Source organism: Pelophylax lessonae, assembly GCF_965119305.1.
Source record: "Pelophylax lessonae genome assembly, chromosome: 5".
In the NCBI taxonomy this organism is placed as follows: domain Eukaryota; kingdom Metazoa; phylum Chordata; class Amphibia; order Anura; family Ranidae; genus Pelophylax; species Pelophylax lessonae.
The window spans coordinates 161,071,684-161,094,851 of NC_138772.1; the positions used below are offsets into that span (position 1 = coordinate 161,071,684).

Here is a 23,168-nt window from a genome sequence, read left to right on the forward strand (position 1 = left end):
TCTCCTGAAATGTACAGACCATTGGCTTCAGGAATTTTCCAGCATTTTTTATTTTTATTCTGTTAGTATACTAACCTGCTCTAAGGCAAAAAGAACAGTTGAGGTGCTCCTAATCCCCATTTTCACATTCTTGTTACATTTTCATTGTTAGTTTATAAATTGAGAACAATGAACACTGTGCTGATCATGAATATTTAGTAGTCACTTAGTTAAAAATGCCTCACATAAAGGTTATTTTTTTATCCATAAGTTAATTGTGTGGAAATTAAATTGGTTTTTCAAGCAGCTACTAATTTCTAGTCACTGGACACCAGATGTAATATTACAATTAAATCACCTAGATGAAAAACAAAATGCCACAAAGTGAAAGATTTTTTTCCTTTAATTCCCTGTGGTTTTTCTCTCTATAACCTTTATTGATATTGAAAGACGTATTATTAGAACTTTACCAAGTGAAGTCAGAAGGACAATATAAAAGCATACATAAACTTTTGGCTCTGAATTCTATCTTCATCAGCAACTGTCAGTCTGCACCCATGCTCACTGTATGTTGTTTTTTTTTTTTTTTAAATGCTTTATTATGAAATTATATGAATTTTATTTTTAAATTTTTACTATGAAAAATAACAATATTATTCATAACAAAATTATTATCATCATTATTAATTGCATTAGCAGTAGTAGTATCCCAGGTTTTCAGTGATCTAGTTTTCACTGTGATATTTGTGCAGTTCTGACCTGGAGCATCATTGGAAAACGATGCTCTAGATTTCAACACCATCTAGTGAAAGCATTTGGAAACTACATGCAATTTCCATATGCATTTTTTTTTTTTTTATTTTAAAAGTTACCACAATTTATTTGGTAATGATTAAATAGAGAACATTGCTGTTTTACTTTTTTTTTTTTTCAAAATGCCTAAACTTTAAATCTATGAGCAGGCAAAAACGCCTTTTCTTGGCTAGACCTGCAGAGACATTCTGGAGACCTCTAACAAACCTACCATGTAAACAGGCTGCTTACTGTATAACAGTAAAAGGGATATTATTATACAATATAATATCTGGTGGTTAAAGGAATATATGTTATGATAGTAGCAGCTGGTGGATACGTTATAATGGTGTTTGTAGAATATTGTTTGTGGTTTTTTTTTTAAACTGTGGCTATAGGATTATAACATATACTGTATTTTAATGTTGTATAAGGGGTTATAGGGGGAAATAGGGGAAAAATGTTATATATACATATATATATATATATATATATATATATATATATATATATATATATATATAATGTTTACTTGTGAACAACATTTACAGTCTAATAGTGAAATAAATAATAATATTTCTTCCCTTGCCTCAATTTATGGGTTTCACCAAAGCTACCAATTTTTTTGTGTTTGTAAAAGGTGCCAACCTTTCTTGTTCTGAAAAAAAGGTTCTAAAGGTTTTAGATTTTGGATAAAATAAAAATAAAACAAGAGACAACAACATTGACATTGACAAAATTACATCAGCTAGAAGGGAGGAGAAGGTCAAGTGATTTGAAGAAACTCCATGAGTGTAAAATGTACAAGGGGGGTTAAGGTCAAACCAGGACTTTTAATTTTTTAAGGTATAAAAGGGATGCTAGCGTGGCCGTACTACACGCTGTAGTAAGTGGCAAACATGTCTCTGACCAATCCAGAGACTGTTAATTATGATAGGAAACTACAGTGTTTTTGCCTATGTGTTGAACAGTGTGTGGTGATGAAGTTTCTTGTGAAAAAAGGCGTAAAACCCACGGATATCTACAGAAGACTTTGAGCCGAGCAGTATACTGTAATGAGACGCTCAGCTGCAGTAAGACACTTGAATAGTGTACACATTTCAAAGAAGGCCGTATGTCCGTCAGTGAAGATCCCGGCCGTGGCGGTTCCCAACTCACAGCAAGTATTCCTGTGAACATTCAGGGTGTGGAACACCTGATTCTGGATAATCAACGCATAATCTGTCGTGAAATTGCACAAGCGACTAATCTTTCTGTGGGAACAGTGAACACAATCATTCATGGACATTTGCATTTTCGGAAAGTTAGCACATGCTGGGTACCAAAACAGCTTTTTGCTTGGGACCATCACAGAAGAGTTGAGGAAACAGCAGAAGCTGCAGAAGAAAACTGCCTGGTTTGATTACTAAGGGCATCCTGTTTCTCCAGGACAATGCACAAGCTCATACTGCTAACCACACTATGTGTGTGCACATTACAGGAACTCGGCTGGGAGATATTGCCACATCCCCATTACAGCCCAGACCTGGCTCTGAGTCATTTCCACCTGTATAGACCCCTAAAAGAGTTCCTTGGAGGTCAGCATTTTAGCACTGATGACGAAGTGAAGCAGAAGAAATTAAGGGATCACCACCACCAACACCCTCCAACACACGCCTCTTACTGAATCAGCAGGACCAAAAAATTATAATGGTCAAATGCACTCAAGAAAGCAGGTGGTTAAAGTTGATCATTACAGAAGGAGAGCAATCATCAACAGGCGATGAGTCTAATAGTGGCTAAAAAGTGTATAAACAAAAAACACTACCATAGTGAAGCTAGTCAAGTGAATAAAAGTATTTATTGAAATAGATGGCTACAATTTCCTTATGAAGATCATAAACAAGCATGTGTAGTATTGGGAAAACATCCAGCAAGCATCTTCATGCATGATGATGTCACTTCGAAGCCACTCCCGACACATTTTGTCACCATTGATATCAATGGTGAGGAAACAAAGCGGAAGTGATGTGAGGATGTTGAATGACGAAACTAGTCTGGCACCACTAGGACATTGGACACCATTGCGCATGTCAGGATCCCACTAGTGGCCTTGGATTGACAGCCGGAGGCGAGAAAGACACACAAAACAGAAGGCGTATCTTCCCTAGTGTCAAGTAGACACTTTAAAATGTGATTGTATGCAACAATTGGTTTTAATAAACTGGCATCCTTTTACAGCTTCACGCTATGTGGACTCTCCTTCCTTCCTTAAAACTATATAACTCCTTTATACCTCTATGAGAGAACCTGGGTAAAGGGAGTGGATCATCAGTAGCAGTGTTATGAGCCATCCTGCTGGATATTACACACTAAAGCATTGATGCTGGTTTATAATTTTACCAGCCACTCCATCTGGTGAGTCAGTTTGGGGTTATCAGTGGAGGATCGCACTGGGTGATTGCACAGATTTGTTTGTGGAAGACTTTTCACATCGGTAATATTCACTTTTTGGTTTTCCTTTTTTGGACTTTATGAAAAACAAGATAAACAGTTTATGTAGTCGCTGACTTCTGGAATACTATACAGCGGTATTTTGGCCTTTGAATTAAATGTATATGCTTTTCATGCACTTTTTGATTTATTATATTAATTTATAGTTTTATATTTGTATATGAAGCACTTATCATTTTCTGTGTTGCACTGAATTATTGCACTTTTGTGAGAGCTATTGTTTACAGATAAGATTATTATAGGTTGCACTAGCACTTTAGGGAGTTACTGTGTTTGGATTGAGTAAAGGGTTTTTGACACAATAGGGGATAATTTATTATTATCCCTGCTCCATTAGATGATGGAGGGTAGATCTGTGCTAAACTGATTTCTTTATCAAGTTATTAAACATGAATGCAGTCATGAATCAATAAAAAACATTTAATTCAACGATTTTTTCATGTCTGAATTTAGAATGTAATTTTTAAAAAAAGAATTTGACTTGATGTTAGGCCCTTATTAGCCTCTGTACAGCAGTGCTCAGAGTGGGAGAGGATGAGGGCAGTATTTAAGGTCAATGTATCCTGTATTCAAATATATTGCAAGGAACATAATGACAGGAGGAGAAACCAAAGAGATGACCTAATCAGCATGTTGAAGCTCCCTAATTGTGTAGTTACTGGGTAAGGGCTGGGTGGTGACCTTGCTGTGCTTCTTAACTGCAGCAGAGAAAAGTTGGGTAATCAGCAAGTTGTGCTGCATGGCAGGGATGTTTAAATCTCGGGGGTGACTAGCAGATAATGCAAATAAAAAGTTGCAAAGTTGTCTTTCTTACTAAATTGTATAGCAGTGGCAGTACTACCAGGGTTGCAGCAATCGCACCTGTGACTGGGCCCTGGAGTTCTGCCACTGTGGTTGGGGAGGGGGGCACCAGTCACGTCTTCCACTTCTAGGGAATGATCAGGGCAATACGTCCCGGATATAGGTTTACACTGTGGGCGGCATCCACCACCTCCGTCGCTAATTGCAGGCATCATGTCAGTCAGGACATTATATTACTGTGCCCGAGTGAGCACTCACTGCTACCGGCACAGCGCTCCGCCCATTCCTCCAAGCAGATCAATGGCAGGTGGAGGAGAAAGTCAGCTGATCAGCTGATGGGCCAGTAGAGTGAAGGGGGAAAGATCTCCCCCTGCATTAGCCAATATGAAGACAGAGTTCCCATGTCTGGAAAGCTGCTACTGGAGGCACTGTGAAGCCAGGCTGAGAGCGCTGAGCAAGGAGGGGAATTGACGGACACTGAGAACAGTTGAGTGCCAGTATCACCATACAATCCCCCTCACCCTCCCTCTGCCACTGATCCCATCCCTCCGCCACCATCCCATTCCCCCCCTCTATCCCTCTGCTACTGATCCCATCCCTCTGCCACTGATCCCATCCCTTCTACAACCCCTCTGCCCCTGAACCCATCCCTTCACGACCTTCCCATCCCCCCCACCATGTCTCTGCCACTGATCCCATCCCTCCCACCATCCCTCTGCCCCTGATCCCATCCCCCCACCATCCCTCTGCCACTGATCCTATTCCTTCCACCATCCCTCTGCCACTTATCCCATCCCTCCCACCATCCCTCTGCCCCTGATCCCACCCCCTACCATCCCTCTGCCACTGATACCATCCCTCCCACCATCCCTCTGCCACTGATCCTATCCCTCCACCACCATCCCATCCCCTCCACCATTCCTCTGCCACTGACCCCATCCCATCCCCCCATCCCTCTGCCCTTGATCCCATGCCTCCCACCATCCCTCTGCCACTGATTCCATCCTGCCATTCCATTCCCCCACTGTCCCTCTGCCCTTGATTCCATCCCTCCTACCATCCCTCTGCCACTGATCCTATCCCTCCCACCAACACTCTGCCGCTGATCCCATCCCTCCATCCCATCCCCCCCACCATCCCTCTACCATTAATCCCATCCCTCCATCACCACCATTCCATCCCCCCACCATCCCTCTGCCCCTGATCCAATCCCTCCACCACCATCCCATTGCCCCCACCATCCCTCTGCCCCTGATCCCATCTCTCCATCACACGCCCTCCCCACCATCCCTCTGCACCTGATCCCATCTCCCCACAATCCCTCTGCTACTGATCCAATCCCTCTGCCACTGACCCATCCCTCCATCTCATCCCCCCACCATCCCTCTGCCACTGATCCCATCAATCCATCACCACCATCCCTCTGCCACTGATCCCATCTCCCACCACCATCCCTCTGCCACTGATCCCATTCCTCCACCCCATTCCCCCCACCATCCCTCTACCATTAATCCCATCCCTCCATCACCACCATTCCATCCCCCCACCATCCCTCTGCCCCTGATCCAATCCCTTCACCACCATCCCATTCCCCCCACCATCCCTCTGCCCCTGATCCCATCTCTCCATCACACGCCCTCCCCACCATCCCTCTGCACCTGATCCCATCCCCCCACAATCCCTCTGCTACTGATCCAATCCCTCTGCCACTGACCCATCCCTCCATCTCATCCCCCCACCATCCCTCTGCCACTGATCCCATCAATCCATCACCACCATCCCTCTTTCACTGATCCCATTCCTTCCACCATCCCTCTGCCACTGATCCCATCTCCCACCCCCATCCCTCTGCCACTGATCCCATTCCTCCACCCCATTCCCCCCACCATCCCTCTACCATTAATCCCATCCCTCCATCACCACCATTCCATCCCCCCACCATCCCTCTGCCCCTGATCCATTTCCTCCACCACCATCCCATTCCCCCACCATCCCTCTGCCCCTGATCCAATCCCTCCACCACCATCCCATTCCCCCCACCATCCCTCTGCCCCTGATCCCATCTCTCCATCACAAGCCCTCCCCACCATCCCTCTGCACCTGATCCCATCCCCCCACAATCCCTCTGCTACTGATCCAATCCCTCTGCCACTGACCCATCCCTCCATCTCATCCCCCCCCCATCCCTCTGCCACTGATCCCATCAATCCATCACCACCATCCCTCTTTCACTGATCCCATTCCTTCCACCATCCCTCTGCCACTGATCCCATCTCCCACCACCATCCCTCTGACCCTGATCCCATCTCTCCATCCCACGCCCCCCACCATCCTTCTGCACCTGATCCCATCCCCCCCACAATCCCTCTGCTACTGATCCAATCCCTCTGCCACTGACCCATCCCTCCATCCCATCCCCCCCACCATCCCTCTGCCACTGATACCATCAATCCATCACCACCATTCCATCCTCCCCACCATCTATCTTTCACTGATCCTATTGCCTCAGCACCATCCCTCTGCCACTGATGCCATCCCTCTACCACCATCCCTCTGCCACTGATCACATCCTCCCAACCACTAGCCTTCTGCCACTGAACCCCCCCCCCCCCATTGCCATTGATTGGGATGGGTTCGGGGGGCGTTTATGGTTTCTTGAACTGGGGCCCTTAAGGTTGTAGTTACGCCTCTGATGTATAGCTATAATCTTTACATTTAATTAGTAACATGACTGATTCAGGTAATGAATCCAGCCTTTATTGAGGGGGTCAAAATGAATCTTGTTTCTTTTTTCTTTTGTCTGAATGAACAACATTAAAATTTATACAAACAGACTGAACTCAATGGCCTGTTGATTTTTTAACCTTGTTGATAATGTTACGATTTCCTTCTGCCAGTAGTTGGTGATTGGTTGTGTAATGCAATCATCACCTTTCTGGAGAGGTTCTGTTTAATTAATGAACTAACTAATGACACTGCAATGTACAAGTCCTACAGTATGTCATTGTCTACCACTAGTAAGCAAAGACGCTGCTCTGATCTAACTATAGTGATACTTCCAAACTGGAAAACAGACATATTTTCAAATTAAAGAAGCTTCAAAGAGCTATGATTTGCAATGTCCTGGGCCATTTCTGTGGAATTTTGTTTGTGAGACATATTACCTATTATTTGTCTACAATAAAAAAAAAAAAAGCTATAACTATAACTTGCGCTAAACGTTCTCTCAACTAAAATTCTTTCATTTCCTTCTTCGCTAAAACTTTTTGAGGTATTTTTGCTTAAATAGAGTAAATAAAAGGTATGCTATAGCTCAGTTAGTGAAAAAAAAAAGTGCTTTATTTCTGAAATCAAAAATTCAATCTAAACTACCAGGTTTATATCTGAGTTCCTCAGGCAAAACTATTTGATTTCAAAACAACACATTATTTTCTAAGGGAAATGCAGTACAAAGTTCAACAGAAAAAACACATCTGACAGAACAAAAAAAAAAAAACGATTTATTTTTTAATGTTCGAGAATTAATACACCATTCAAATTTTAATACCTTTTACAACATTATTCCTTTACAATAGCTAAAAGGGTCATCCTTACAGTGTCAGTAATGACTAACAATTTATTTACTACTTATATTGATTTTCTATTTTGTGATTTAAATAGATTATCTATATCCTTATCTATCTATTCATTACAGTTCTAGATCTACATCTTGTACAACATAATTTCCTTGTGGTAGATAAAAGGGTCATCCTGCCAATGTCGCTGATGACTAAATGTATTCACTACATTTAGTGATTTTGTATTACTGTGATTTAAATTGAATATCAATACTTTACTTATACATTACAGTTTTAGAGTAATTACATTTGAGCTTTTTATTATTGGAACTCCTTTTTTTCAGGTTACTTACATATGTTGCCCTCACATTATAATGCGACCCTGTCAGTAAATGAAAAAGGGACTCACATGCTCTCAAGAAGCTGTTGGTATTGATGCTGGACTCTGTCCTGTTGGGCTGCTAAATATGCTAAGTCTGAGATAACAAGTGATGCAAATCTGCCCTCAGGCCACTTCTACAGTTGGAAGGAGCTGCTGGGACTTGCAGTCCTCCTTGAAAATGCCAATCCTGGATACTACCATTATGTAGTTATGGTAGTTATGGACTCTTTTCTGTGCAAGTATGCTGGGGCAGCCACAAGCCTGAGTTAGTGACTAGGCATGTTAGGAAAAGACTACACTTTATGTTGAACTAGTGTGTTAACTTTTCTTCAGTAAAGCTTTTGAAACTTGGCCTGGTCTGATGTTACTCAAGGGGTATAATACAAGTAAGCGACACATATAGTCTACAGCTTAGGTCACTTATACACATTGTGATATGAAGATAATGGTACAAGAGTTTATGCAGTGTGAACCACAAACAAGTGGTTACTAAGAATGATGAAGGGCTCTCCAGCAGCCTGTCCTAAGTGTGAACATGTGGTTCACATGAGTTGTTGTCAGCACTCTATGAGTAGGTCCATCTCCCATAGCAAGAGGCAGATCAGCCCCTCAGAAGTCCCCAACCTGTACACAGGTACAGAAGAGGAAGAGTTAAGCAAGTGCACGCATGGAGTCAGCACTACGTGCATGACGGGGCTCTATATTGTTACTTGGAAAGAGATAGTGGCGATACACTGGACATGGGGAGAGGGCAAGGGCTCTGCGTGTTCTTCCTAATTGCACAAGTGTCTGTGGTGATGGGTATTACATCGAGAGAGAGTTTTTTTCAGTTGTCTGTTCAAATTAAGGTACACCATGTGTAAGGCAGTGACCCTACCCAAAGTGCCTAGTGTAGCCCAGAAGAACCCACCCAGGGGCGGGCCTCTCATATGACCCTTGCTTGGCACCCAATGAGAAGGGAAGGAATGGAGGATGAGAATACCACCCCGCAACATATTACCCTGCCCTCCTAACATTTGTATGTTATATCTACTTAGAGTTCAGCTTTAGGGTTGAAAGAACAATTGAAGGTTTGTGCATGATCATATGTCCTGATGCTCCCTATGGTTTGATCATTGTTGCAGTGATGCAATCATCATGCTTTTTGTGGTTAAACTGTAGGACACTGTAATTCAAAACCCTTTAGAGTATATCTAAAACAAGGAGGTTTTTCTTTCTCCATTGTGGATACAGTAGGTGAAAGTTAGAACTGCAGTTAATTGTTCATTTTTCTCCAGCAGCCTGTCCTAAGTGTGAACATGTGGTTCACATGAGTTGTTGTCAGCACTCTATGAGTAGGTCCATCTCCCATAGCAAGAGGCAGATCAGCCCCTCAGAAGTCCCCAACCTGTACACAGGTACAGAAGAGGAAGAGTTAAGCAAGTGCACGCATGGAGTCAGCACTACGTGCATGACGGGGCTCTATATTGTTACTTGGAAAGAGATAGTGGCGATACACTGGACATGGGGAGAGGGCAAGGGCTCTGCGTGTTCTTCCTAATTGCACAAGTGTCTGTGGTGATGGGTATTACATCGAGAGAGAGTTTTTTTCAGTTGTCTGTTCAAATTAAGGTACACCATGTGTAAGGCAGTGACCCTACCCAAAGTGCCTAGTGTAGCCCAGAAGAACCCACCCAGGGGCGGGCCTCTCATATGACCCTTGCTTGGCACCCAATGAGAAGGGAAGGAATGGAGGATGAGAATACCACCCCGCAACATATTACCCTGCCCTCCTAACATTTGTATGTTATATCTACTTAGAGTTCAGCTTTAGGGTTGAAAGAACAATTGAAGGTTTGTGCATGATCATATGTCCTGATGCTCCCTATGGTTTGATCATTGTTGCAGTGATGCAATCATCATGCTTTTTGTGGTTAAACTGTAGGACACTGTAATTCAAAACCCTTTAGAGTATATCTAAAACAAGGAGGTTTTTCTTTCTCCATTGTGGATACAGTAGGTGAAAGTTAGAACTGCAGTTAATTGTTCATTTTTCTTTTTGCCATTTCCCTCCATTTCCTGTCCTGTAGACTCACCAGGAAGTAAAAGGTAATTTTTAATCCAACATTCCAGTTACAGCATTGGAAGATTTCCCTTTATTCCATTTCTGGTGGCAACCAAAAATATTGAATGTACCTTCACTTGTATTCCAAGTGACACTGATGATGATCAGGGCAGTAAAAGTGAGGACAGAGCCATACAGCAATGAAAACTAGACAGTGGTTCAATCCCCTTACCACTCTATTCAAATCTTAAAAAAAATATATGTTAGTCTTACTTCAAAAGTATCACTTTAGCATACGGAGATTTGCATGGATGAAGCAAAGAGCGCCAGATTGAAAGAATCTCTATGACTGTTTAGGGAAATAGCAGTATGGTGAGTTTGTGCAGAGAAAGGCTCAGGGACTACAAAGTACGCATAGCTAGAAGGCTGGAAAATGTATTTGTTCTGTCATGGTGATGCTGAAAAATCCTTTTGAGGTTAGCCCTGTAATTTGTTTCTGAGATTTATTTCTAAATAAAATTGGGCAAAAAGCCATGAAAAATGTGCTTCCTTGTCTGGGCTAGAGTTGGTGAAAAGCACTACATTTGGGTGAACCCCCACAACATGTAAATGTTGCTCACAGTCTAAGCACATGTGCACATTAACACGGATCTTCAGGTATGCGTGCAGAAGCCTTCTTGTGGCTTACCTGAAACATGTTCTTTATTCTACCACAATGACTCCTGTGCCTAGCAGTCATGCCAACAAAGTTGTTTCAATTATTCTCTTGCCCTGTGCTTGCATTTTAGGATGGGGAGCTGCCACTGCTCTCTCCCTTGCGCAGGATGACAAGTTGTCTAAGAGCCCATTGTAGTCCTAACTCAGCAGCACTGATATCAGTGACATCAGTGGATCCTTTTGCATGTTCCACTTGGTCTTTTTCTGCCCATGAAAGATCTGTGGCAAACTATCTTGTAGTTTTGTAAGGCAAAGCTAACGTCCTTAGTAGGGGATGTAGGGTAATTCACAGAATTCTACTCTCTGCAGCCGGTTATGGAAGATTTGGTAGACTGCTGATATCCCAACAAGTAAATATGCTGATTTCATGGCTCTGCATTGACCTTGAAAAATAATTCTGGGTGTTTTTTGCTGCAAAGGGGAAGACACTATTATATTAAGAATTATGCTTATGGTGAAGCTCAGCCTAAATTACACAACAATTATGGCTTGCTAAGAAAAATTCATTCACTACAGGGAATACTTTAGTTAATGGCCCAGTCCATCTAGAACTCACTGGATGGATGAATCTTATTTCTCTCACAGATTTCATATATGAGACTTTCCAGCAGTGACTCATACAACTGTGCTCTTAAATTACTTGTTTATTTTATAGGATGGAATACAATAAATGCAGCAATAGTTGTTCTGAACTGAAAATTATAATGGAGATATCCTACTAACCGAAGTCTTGGGAAATATACAGCAGTCAGCATGTACAACCTATAAGCAATCATTCAAAATTGAAATATGATTTTGGGGTTTGAGATCTTTATCAGCCAAAACACACTTTGGGATGCAGTGCATTGCCCTTTTGAATAGAAAATGAATGCTCTAAAGCAGGGGTGTCAAACTGGTGGCCCTCCAGCTGTTGCGGAACTACAAGTCCCATCATGCCTCTGCCTGTGAGAGTCATGCTTGGAACTGTCAGACTTGCAATGCATCATAGGACTTGTAGTTCCGCAACAGCTGGAGGGCCTGCCAGTTTGACACCTGTGCTCTAAAGCAATGCAGCTGCAACACACAGTAATGTACTACCATGCACTGTGGTGCAATGTGTCAGAAAAAATGCTGCATGTGCATTTTCTTTCCATTTTTGGAAATAAATGGACTGTCCTAATGCAACCCAAGTTTATGCATGTCACAATTCTGGTTTATGCAATGCACAAAAATGGCAATGTGTGAATGGGCCCTTAATTAAAAAAGCCAAACCCAAGATCTAGGAACGTACCTGAAACAAATCTATTGGATGGCTTTGGTAACGGGAGAACTAATTTTTGAAAAATAGGCTTCCCACATAGCTTTCATATGAATTCTGCTATTACTCTGCCTTAAGAAACTGGCTGTAGAGTAAGGGTCCATGTACACGGGACGTTGTTAAAAGTCCCTTTGAATGCTGGAATTTTTTGGACGTTTGAAACGTCCGTTCGGTCGCGTTTGTACCCGCGTTTAGCGGGCGTTTGCGTTTAGAACCGTTCCTAGAGGTCAAAAAAATTATTCCCCTTTAAAATGGAAAAACGCGAACGCCAAACGCGGGTCATCGAGTTCGGTCGCGTTTTTGCGTTTGAAACGCCGGGAAACACACGTTCGAACGCAAATAATTGCGTTCTAAAAAAAGTCCCTGAACGCAACTGCCCGCAAACGACCGCAAACGACCTGGTGTACATGGACAGATAAGATAAAATGTAGATGGGTTCAGGGGCTTCTAAAAAAACCGCCCAACTGCTCCTAAACGGCCATTTCCAGCGTCCCGTGTACATGGAGCCTTAAATTACTTTTGGTAAAAAATAAGCAAACTGAATTATTAAAACAGTGCACAGAACACAATGATGTAACCAACAACCTTTCGTTTTATTCTGGTGCAATCAGTGATTATTATAGGTTACCACATTTTGCAATATTTTGTCAGTCTATAAGAGTTCACAATAATCATTCATGTAAAATAAAGATATGCCAATATAACCCTGGAGCTAAAAACAACAAATCAAAGCTGATTCTAAAATTCCATTTTAATCAGTTCTAAATTTTTATACAAACCTTCCACAATCTAAGCTGATTAATGCTAGAGAAGGATCCATATACCTGATAAATATGTTAATATCGTTTGTGCAGAAACATTTACTGAATTCTTCTCTTTTAGTAGCTTGCATTCATTCACATTTACCACATGGGGGAAGCAAAAACTTAATAAGCTATAAACAATGACAAATTTCCTGTATTTTTCTTCTACGACTTTGATGGAATTTAGTCTTACCTGGTTCAGTTGTTGCCAGTATTCTGGTCCCTTCTCCATGTCTCTTAAGCTTGGCGGAATGTACCAAAAGCATATATTTGCATACTCTGGCTGTAAAAGAAAAACAAACATGTTAAAAATGTAAAGCAGAATAGTAATTATCATTTCTCTCTGCTCAGAAAATATAACAGCAGAACATAAATATAAAGCTGTAAAGTATGCCTTAACCGAAAAAACAAAAATGTAATTTATTGCATCATACTAGCCCTTAAACGTGTTGGCTGCATTTGTTTTTTGTTCAACCTAAGTACATGTTCTACAGGAAAATAGATTTGATGGTACAAATCAAAATGTCCTTGTAACTTTCTGTGCTCTGAACCTAAATCTGAAACAATTTTTTACCCAGTTTAAAAAAAAAATACCTTCTCCCTATGTTATAGATAAGAGGAGAGGAGAGATGTTTTGTTGTCCTAATACACTTCCTATCCTATGGTGACACTGTTACTCCTCTATAGATAAAATACAGTAAGTGAGTGTTGTCATCAAAGAACAAGAAGTGTGCTACTGGCAAGATCAACAGGTAATAAATCAAAATTAAAAAAAAAAAAAAAATCACGAAAAAAGAAACTTAACTCTTACAGCTATACCATCTAAGGATTGGTAAGCTGCAATACATTACATTTTTTTCAAATAAATAAAATAATGAATGCTGCTATTGCTGACTTGCTTTTGGAAGATGCAACCTCTGGGGCTGAACTACAGAGACTCACCTAGGTATTGATGCAGGATTAGGATAAAGACCCATAGACCCATACAATTCTACAATAACATCTCATGAGAGTAATATATTATAGCATTTAATAATAACATTTGGTTTGTGCTAAACAAATATACGGAAAAGTGAATACATTTGCCCTAATGTTTGGTGAGAGTTTGGGGGGAGTTAGATAATTGATTCTTTATCTAGACAGATAAAGCAAATAAAAGAATATTTTTTTTTTTCTCTGAGAACTGGGTCACCTAATACAGACACAAATCCTAGTAGCTCTTCAAAAACAGCACAACATTTTGGACAATGGGCATTTTTGGTGCCCTTGGTACTTAGAAGGGGGTGCTATCTTATAGTGAGTATGTGCAACTTACAGTATCTCACAAAAGTGAGTACACCCCTCACATTTGTATAAATATTTTATTATATCTTTTCAAGTGACAACATTGAAGAAATGACACTTTGCTACAATGTAAAGCAGTGAGTGTACAGCTTGTATAACAGTGTAAATTTGCTGTCCCCTAATAAATGTCTTTGAGTTCTTTGCCATGAGTTGCCATGTTGAACTTCCAGTGACCTGTATGAGTGAGTGAGAGCGATAACACCAAATTTAACACACCTGACCCCATTCACACCTGAGACCTTGTAACACTAACGAGTCACATGACACCAGGGAGGGAAAATGGCTAATTGGGCCCAATTTGGACATTTTCAATTAGGCGTGTACTCTCTTTTGTTGCTTGTGGTTTAGACATTAATGGCTGTGTGTTGAATTATTTTTAGAAAAGTTTGTCACTGAATAATGATAGCAGTTTTGTGGTTTGAAAGTAAGGTTTTGGTTTAAAAACAATAATTGGATTGCACAAGGATAGGCACAGCTAACATTTTTGATTTTAAAATACTATAGAGTGTTATTTGGGTGACAGCTCTAAGTCTGCTGACATCACTCTGAAGATGGGGGTTCCCAGCAACACTGTCAAGGCTTTTAAATGTCCACACAAGGGAAATTTTATAGGTAAATAACATTAATAAAATACATTAAATGCACATGTGCACAGATTTTTTGTTGAATGATTAGTCTGGTGACAAGGTCCCTTTAAAGAAAAAGAAAGACATGCAGTATTTCAAATAGCAGTAACACGTGTTTTCAAGTACATAAAAAAAAAAAAAAAAATGTTAAAATGCACAAAAATGAATGCATCTTGCATTTCGGTGTAATTGTAGCACATCTGTAGCATGAACACTCTCTGTTCTTGAATATACTGTGACTCCCTTGGTTGTCATAATGCATGATATAACACATTAACAGTGCCCTTCAACACGTATAAGTGCATATGACTGCAAATGCATATAGGTGTGAAGGTACCTTTACAATGACATACAGGAATACCCTAAGATCAGAAGTTCAGGCAGCACATCAAACGTATGGTTATTATGATAGCATTTAGTACCATTCATTTATTTTGAGGGGCCGTTTTGGCATTTTTAAAACCTGAAACTAGCAGTGGAGAGGTCTTTGCCAAACTTGAACTCGGGCCTTAATTTATGGCATGACCTAGTTCAGAAAGGGAATGTGGTTCATATTGCTCGTATTAACCTACCATGTACTAGTTTTCAGCACCGTAGTTTAGTCAGATTATTAAAACCTTATATAATAATTGGTTTCAAAAGCATACTCCCCACCATGCTCTTTGATTTTGTTATAAATTATTAGTGTTTTATTCCAAGTATTTCATTTTGAGATCAAATCACTTAAATTGACATTAGTAGAATTACTTCATTAAAAGATAAAAGAGAAAAAACATTACATACCTCCCAGAGAAGTTCAAACCCGTCTCTTTTCTTGATTTCATTTGCTAAATATCTGCAAAATAAAGGAAAATGACAGCTTATATGTGATGGCCAGGGGTATGGAACATTATCCTTTCCATTTTTTACGGACATCAGGTGAATATTAAGAAGAACATGGAACCCTAAGGCGTGTATGTAACTTTATTTCTAATTGTTACATGAACGTATTGAGATAGGAAAGAATATGCATAGAATATAAAATGCAATAGAAAGGGAAAATACAAAGAAATTCTACACTTTCAAAGATACTAGAAATTATAAGTGAATGCAATATGCAAGTATTACTTCATAAATGTTTCAATAAAATAAAAACATAAGCTACGTTCTGCAATTGGAAGTGATGCAAACTGTGGCTTAATAAAGACTGACCTTAGTCTAATAATTAAAAGCAGAGTTTTAAATGAAATCACATATGTCTTCTACTTACTTTCCTAGATATGGGAGAATAGCTGATATGCAAACCCAGTACCAGAAATTATTAGATTCTATAAGGCCATAGATTATGCAATTTTGTTTTCTTTACACCATGGGTGTATGGAAACAACATTGCTTAATTCTCCAATCAACATAGTGTTAATGGAGGAATCCCTCCCCCAGCGCTATTGTGTTCTATCGGCAGGGAACACAATGATTAGTGTTGCCAACTATGCTGGGGGCAATAATTGTTTGGGAAAAGCCCAACAGGCTGCCTGTACACAAGTCAATCTCTGCTCAACCAGCTGAATTTCTATTCATGTATGGCCGGCTTAAGCCAGACCCCCCCAGGCAAACAGCTAAATACACATATACCAATTACCAAGGTGTACAGTCAACTTGTCAGATTTATAGCCGATGGAAATGCATGTAAAACCCACCAAAACCAAGGTACTACATATGGTGGTAGCAGTAAACTGGCTGAAGTGTAACTCCATGTTTGTTGATTAAAAAACAATCTCCTATTGGTGATTTATGTACATTTCAAGGATTTCAATAAACTAAAACTTTACTTGAGGCTTTATGGAAACTCTGGATGAAATTGATCAGCCAATCACAGAAGGAAGAAATTACTTTCTGGAGGCATAATTGATGTACAGGATGCCCTAAGTCACCTCATTTTTTATGACAGTTTCAGGAAGTTACAGAAGCTTCAGATTGAAATAAAAAATGTAGCTTTTAAAAACATTAACCACTTGCCGACCGCCCACAGTATATTTACTGCGGCAGTCAGCCCCGTACAGGCAAAGTGACGTAGTACTACGTCGCTAGCCTGAGAGCCTCTAGGGGGCAAGCGCGCGCCACCGGAGGAGCGCTCCCGCCCCCTGCTCGTTTCCTAACATGTCCATATGTGTGACCGGTGGACATCGGGTGCTCACCGACACACACAGTCCCGCCTCCTAGCCCGGCTTCTTTCATAGACAGAACACCTGGCCAACCAGGACGTGTGACGTCTATCAAATGAGCCGGGCTAGGAGGCGGGTCTGTGTGTGTCGGCGAGCGTCTGGCAATTACAATTAAAGCTGTTACAGCAGGATGACCCACGCTCTGTCATTATCCAGACAGCTTTCCTCTTCCTCTCTCTCTCTTCCCCTGCACTGGTCAGTGCATTGCCGAGCACAGATAAAGCTGCATTCATGGGCACAGGTGAAGCTGCATTGTCGGGCACAGATAAAGCTGCATTGATGGGCACAGGTGAAGCTGCGTTTACAGGCTCAGGTAAAGCTGCATTGTCAGGCACAAGTAAAGCTGCATTGATGGGCACAGGTGAAGCTGCATTAACAGGCTCAGGTAAAGCTGCATTGATGGGCACAGGTGAAGCTGCATTAACAGGCTCAGGTAAAGCTGCATTGTCGGGCAAAGATAAAGCTGCATTGATGGGCACAGGTGAAGCTACGTTAACAGGCTCAGGTAAAGCTGCATTGATGGGCACAGGTGAAGCTGCATTAACAGGCTCAGGTAAAGCTGCATTGTCGGGCAAAGATAAAACTGCATTGATGGGCACAGGTGAAGCTGCGTTAACAGGCTCAGGTAAAGCTGCATTGTCGGGCACAAATAAAGCTGCATTGATGGTCACAGGTGAAGCTGAATTAACAGGCTCAGGTAAAGCTGCATTGATGGGCACAGGTGAAGCTGCATTAACAGGCTCAGGTAAAGCTGCATTGTCGGGCAAAGATAAAGCTGCATTGATGGGCACAGGTGAAGCTACGTTAACAGGCTCAGGTAAAGCTGCATTGATGGGCACAGATGAAGCTGCATTGACAGGCTCAGGTAAAGCTGCATTGTCGGGCAAAGATAAAGCTGCATTGATGGGCACAGGTGAAGCTGCGTTAACAGGTTTAGGTAAAGCTGCAGTGTCGGGCACAAATAAAGCTGCATTGATGGGCACAGGTGAAGCTGCATTAACAGGCTCAGGTAAAGCTGCATTGACGGGTACAGGTAAAACTGCATTGACGGGCACATGTGAAGCAGCATTGACAGGCACGGGTAAAACTGCACTGAGGGGTACAGGTAAGGTTGCATTGATGTGCATGGGTGAGGTTGCATTGATATGCACGGGTGAGGTTGCATTCACATGCACGGGTGAAGCTGCATTGATGGGCATGTGTGAGGCTGCATTGATGGGCATGGGCAAGGCAGCCTTGATGGGCATGGGTGAGACTGCATTGATGGGCACAGGGGAGGCGGCATTATTGGGCACAGGGGAGGTAGCATTGATGGGCACTGATCAAGCTGCACTGATGGGCACTGTTGAGGTTTCACTGATGGGCACTGTTGAGGCTGCACTGATAAGCTTTATTGATGATGCTGCACTGATGGTCACTGATAGGCTGCATTGATGGGCACTGATGAGGCTGCACTGATGGGCACTGAAAACATTATTAATATTTATTTTTGTAACTTCTGCATTAATGCAAAAACATTTAACAGTGTACATTTTTTAGATAATTTATGAGGGCGTGTTTAGGGGCGGAATTAGGGGAGGGGCAGGGTAGGAGTTGGGTGGGGCAACTGGTGGCGAGTAACCCTTAAGGCCTGGCTAGTAGCTCAGGACTTGAAATTTTGAGCCCTGCTGTACCGTAGCTTTGGCTACATACAGTATACCGCGATGAGCCAATTACGGCATGCAATGTATTCTATTAATGAATACAAAGTCTGCTCGGATTGGCTGAGTCAGAGAGGCGGGCTGATGATGTTATAACCTCTGACTTGTATTTAATAATAAAATACATCGCTTGCCATGATCAGCATGGTATACTGTATGTAGCTGAAGCTATGGCACATACAGTATTACCGCACATCCAGCGGGCTGACAGATTAGTGGGTGTAAACAAAACGACTGCTAGACAAGACCCCATCATGGCTCCACCAGCAAGAAGAAGTAAATATGAAGCAAGGGTAGTCTTATATGGCGACTATAGCCCAAAACCTATGTTTTAACCTCCCTGGCGGTATGATTATGTCAGGAATTACATACCAAAAGCGGTACAATTGTTTTCATGGAAATTTGGCGTTATGTATTATAGGCCTACAATTCTTAGTAATTACTGAATTAAACCTGACCAAAACAAGAGTCTAGTAGACATCCCAGATGTGATAAATTTGAAACACAAACACGTGAATTATAATCGAATCAATAATATTATTTTATTATTTAATATATAATAAAATTATATTATTGATTAGATTATAATTCATGCATTATATATTATATATAGATATATGTGTGTGTGTATACATATATATATATAACGCATGAATTATAATTGAATCAATAATATAATTTTATATATATATATATATGTGTGTGTGCATATATATATATATATATATATATATATATACACATATATATATATATATATATATATATATATATGCATATATATATATATATATATATATATATATATATATATGCATATATATATATACACCGGTATATATATATATATATATATATATATATATATACCAGTATATATATATGCATATATATATATATATATATATATATATATATATATATATATAATGTGTTTTGTGTTTTGTACCATGTTTTTTTTTTTTTTTGAATTTCCCTCCCTAGTTCCGCTCCCATGCAGCATTGCTGCTGCAGGGAACGGAACTAGGAAGTGATCACACCGACGGAGGGACGGAGGAGTGGCGGGACTCTCGGCTGGTGGTCACAGCAATGAGAGATCATCGCTGGATCGCCAGAATAAGGTAAGAGGTGCTTTCGGAGGTACTGGTGGGGGTCTGCCTTTCCTCCCCTCCTTGTACGTGATCGCCGTATTTTGGCGCGTCCTGGGGGGGTGGAGCTGGGTCCCCCTGGGTCCCTCCCCGCTGTCTTCCTTGTCGGGGTGTGGGCGGGGGGGTCGGGGGGTGGGACCCACTGCAGTCATTGTTGGTGCGGACTCCTCCCGGAGTTTGCCGGTGACGTGGACGGCGGCCGGCCATGCCGGTCCCTTGCAGGCCAGTCCTGCGCGCCTCCTGTGCCCCCCCCCCCCCCCCTCTCCTAGCTGGCCATATGATGTTCAGCACCTACTGTTGTAGTCGCAGTGGCGGAGGTTGTTAGAAGATCAGCTTGTACGCTAGCTGCCTACAGGGATCCGACGCTGCTACACTCTCCCTTCCCTCCTCCTCCCCTTTCCCCCCTCCCCCCCCCCTTTCCCCCCTCTCCCCCCCCTCCCCCCCGCAGGTCGCAGTGGCGGAGGTTGTTAGAAGATCAGCATGTACGCTAGCTGCCTACAGGGATCCGCGCTGCTACACTCTCCCTTCCCTCCTCCCCCCCTTCCCCCCCCTCCTCCTCCCCTTTCCCCCCCCCTTCCCCCCTCCTCCCCCCCCTATTCCCCCTCACCCCCTCTCGCCCCTTTCCCCCTCCCCTCCCCTCTCCTCTCCCCCCTTTCCCCCCTTTCCCCCCCTCTCCCCCTTTTCCCCCCTCCCCCCCTCTCCCCCTTTTCCCCCCTCCCCCCCTCTCCCCCTTTTCCCCCCTCCCCCCTCTCCCCCTTTTTCCCCCTCCCCCCCTCTTTTCCCCTTTTTTTTTTTTTTTTTTTTTTTTGTTGTTTCGTTTTGGGCCTTTTCCCTAGTCTGCTCCTTCAGTGCTCCGGGGTGGGTCCTGGGTGGCACCTCTTGGGGATGGGGCCCTCGGGGCCGCCTGGGTCCGGATGGGAGCACCGTTCATGGGTCTGCCCCGCGGCCCGCCCTTTCTAAATTCCTAGTTGTTGGGTTATCTTGGTATTGCCTTGTTTAATGATCGCACCTGACTGCTATTGCTATATGACAGGTGTTTTTTTTTTTTTTTTTCATGTTTCTAGCAATTTCGGACGTTTCTTACTCATTTGTTTCTGTTTACAAGCCGACTTGGGGAGGGCGGGGAGCGGGTCGCCTTCCTCCTCTTGTGGTGACTTTCCCCGTACCCCCTATAGGGTTATCCCCCGGGGTCCCCCACACTCCACTCGGTTCTTGGGTGGTGGGTCTGGAACCCCAGGTGAATTGAGCTTTGCTCTCGCTGTGCCGTTGGCACTGTAGCTTTTCAGTTCCCTCTACTTTCCCCTTCTCCTCCTTCTATCCTACCTCCTGGTTTTCTTTTCTCTCTTTCTCTTTCTCCCTCTACCTCTCTCCCCTTGCCCCTCCCTCCCCAACTCTCCTTCCTCCTTCCCTTTCCTTCCCTCCTTGTCTCTCTCCCCTCGGTCGGGTGGGGATGGCCTCCCCCCGTGCCGACCCGATTAGTTTGGTATCGCTCAACGTCAAGGGGCTCAACACTCCGGAGAAGCGTACCATTGTTTTGACTGACCTTCGCCGCTTGCGGACCCATGTAGCCTTCCTGCAGGAGACCCACTTCAGATCCGCCAAGCTCCCTCGATTGGGGGGGAGACACTTTCCAGCGGTCTACCACAGCTGTTCTCCTGATTCCAGATCTAGAGGGGTCAGCATACTGATCAGCAGCCGAACTCCTTGGACATTCTTGGACTCATGGAGTGATGAGATGGGCCGGGCCTTATTTGTTAAGGGTCGCCTGGGCGCAGGGGTAGTTACCTTGGTTAATCTCTACCTCCCTAACACTGAGCGGGTGTCGTGCCTTGAATCCATTTTCTCCGCACTACACGACTTTTCTGAGGGCCAGGTCCTCCTTGGAGGCGACCTTAATTTTGTCATGGATCCAATATTGGACGCCTCTAGGGGGGCTTCCCACATTTCTTACGCAGCATTGAAACGTCTGAAGAAGAGCTTTCATGCCTTCCACTTGGTGGACGTCTGGAGGGTGCTTCATCCGACCTCCAGGGACTACACCTTCTATTCGTCCCCACATGATTCCTACTCGCGCATTGACTACTTCCTTCTACCACAAACTATGCTGGGCCGTGTGATTTCATCGTCTATCGGCTCCATCACAATCTCTGATCATGCGCCGGTGGTTCTTGATGTAGACCTGCGAACCCCTGAAGCTCGCCAGTGGCAGTGGCGGATCAATGATGGTCTCCTCCAGGATCCTCAGCTCTTGAAGGAACTCCGAGTGGAATTGGAAAGGTTCTTTGTAGCTAATGCCCTCCCGGAAAGCCCTCCTTTGATGGTTTGGGAGGCTCATAAGAGCTACATGCGAGGGGTCCTGATCAAACTTGGGACTCAGTGCAAAAGGGAAAGAGCCCGCCAGGTGGAGGACCTGGTCCGACGCATTGCTACCTTGGAAGCTGCACACAAGCGCTCACTGGCTCAGTCTGCTCTACAGGAGCTGTCTGTGCTTCGGGAGCAGTTACGCTCCCTGGCCCTTTTTAGAGCAAAAGCCTCGTTGGCAAAGTGCAAACGTGTTTTTTACGAACATGGCGACAAGTGCGGCAGGATCCTTGCCCGTGCGTTACGTCAACAAAGAGCGTCGACTTTTATTCCGGAGATTCTCGCGGCGCCCCGTCAGAGGGTGTAGGCCACGGAGCAAATTGCAGAAACCTTCCGGCGATATTACGCCTCTTTATACAATCTGACCCCGAACGCGTCTTCGCCCACCCGGGTGGGCCTCCGTTCTAGGATTCAAGAGTACATACAGACCTCTGGTCTTCCTAGCCTTTCCGCAGAGGAACTGGAACGACTGGAGGAGCCGCTTCGCCTTGATGAACTCCTAGGAGCCATTGCGGGGTCTCAGAGTGGGAGGGCACCGGGGCCTGATGGCTACTCTCTGGCTTATTATAAATGCTTTGCCGATATTCTGGCCCCACATTTCCTTGCTGCCTACAATGCTACGGGCTCGGGGGCGGAGTTTCCGGCAGACTCGCTTCGCGCACATATCACGGTGATAGCGAAGGAGGGCAAGGATCCTCTTCTGTGCCCGAGCTACAGGCCCATCTCGCTCCTGAATGTGGACCTGAAACTTTTCACCAAGATTTTGGCATCCCGCCTGGCTCCGTTGCTCCCACAATTGGTCCAGGACGACCAGGTGGGTTTCGTGCCTTCCCGAGAGGCTCGAGATAACACCACGAAAGCTCTAAACATCTTACATGTTGCATGTGCCCGGAAGACCCCCATGTTGCTTCTCTCGACGGACG

General features: G+C 43.4%; 1 protein-coding gene across 2 annotated transcripts in view; it reads right to left on the reverse strand.

Moving 5' to 3' along the window:
- The window catches only part of GADL1 (glutamate decarboxylase like 1), a 426,922-nt gene that overhangs the window by 41,366 nt on the left and 362,388 nt on the right, over positions 1-23,168 (reverse strand). For both annotated transcript variants that reach the window (XM_082257434.1, XM_082257433.1), the window contains exons 13-14: positions 15,619-15,670; positions 13,059-13,148 (exon numbers count right to left, since the gene is read on the reverse strand). In XM_082257434.1, coding sequence (XP_082113560.1) covers positions 13,059-13,148; positions 15,619-15,670 — 142 coding nt within the window. The remainder of the gene's footprint in view (positions 1-13,058; positions 13,149-15,618; positions 15,671-23,168) is intronic.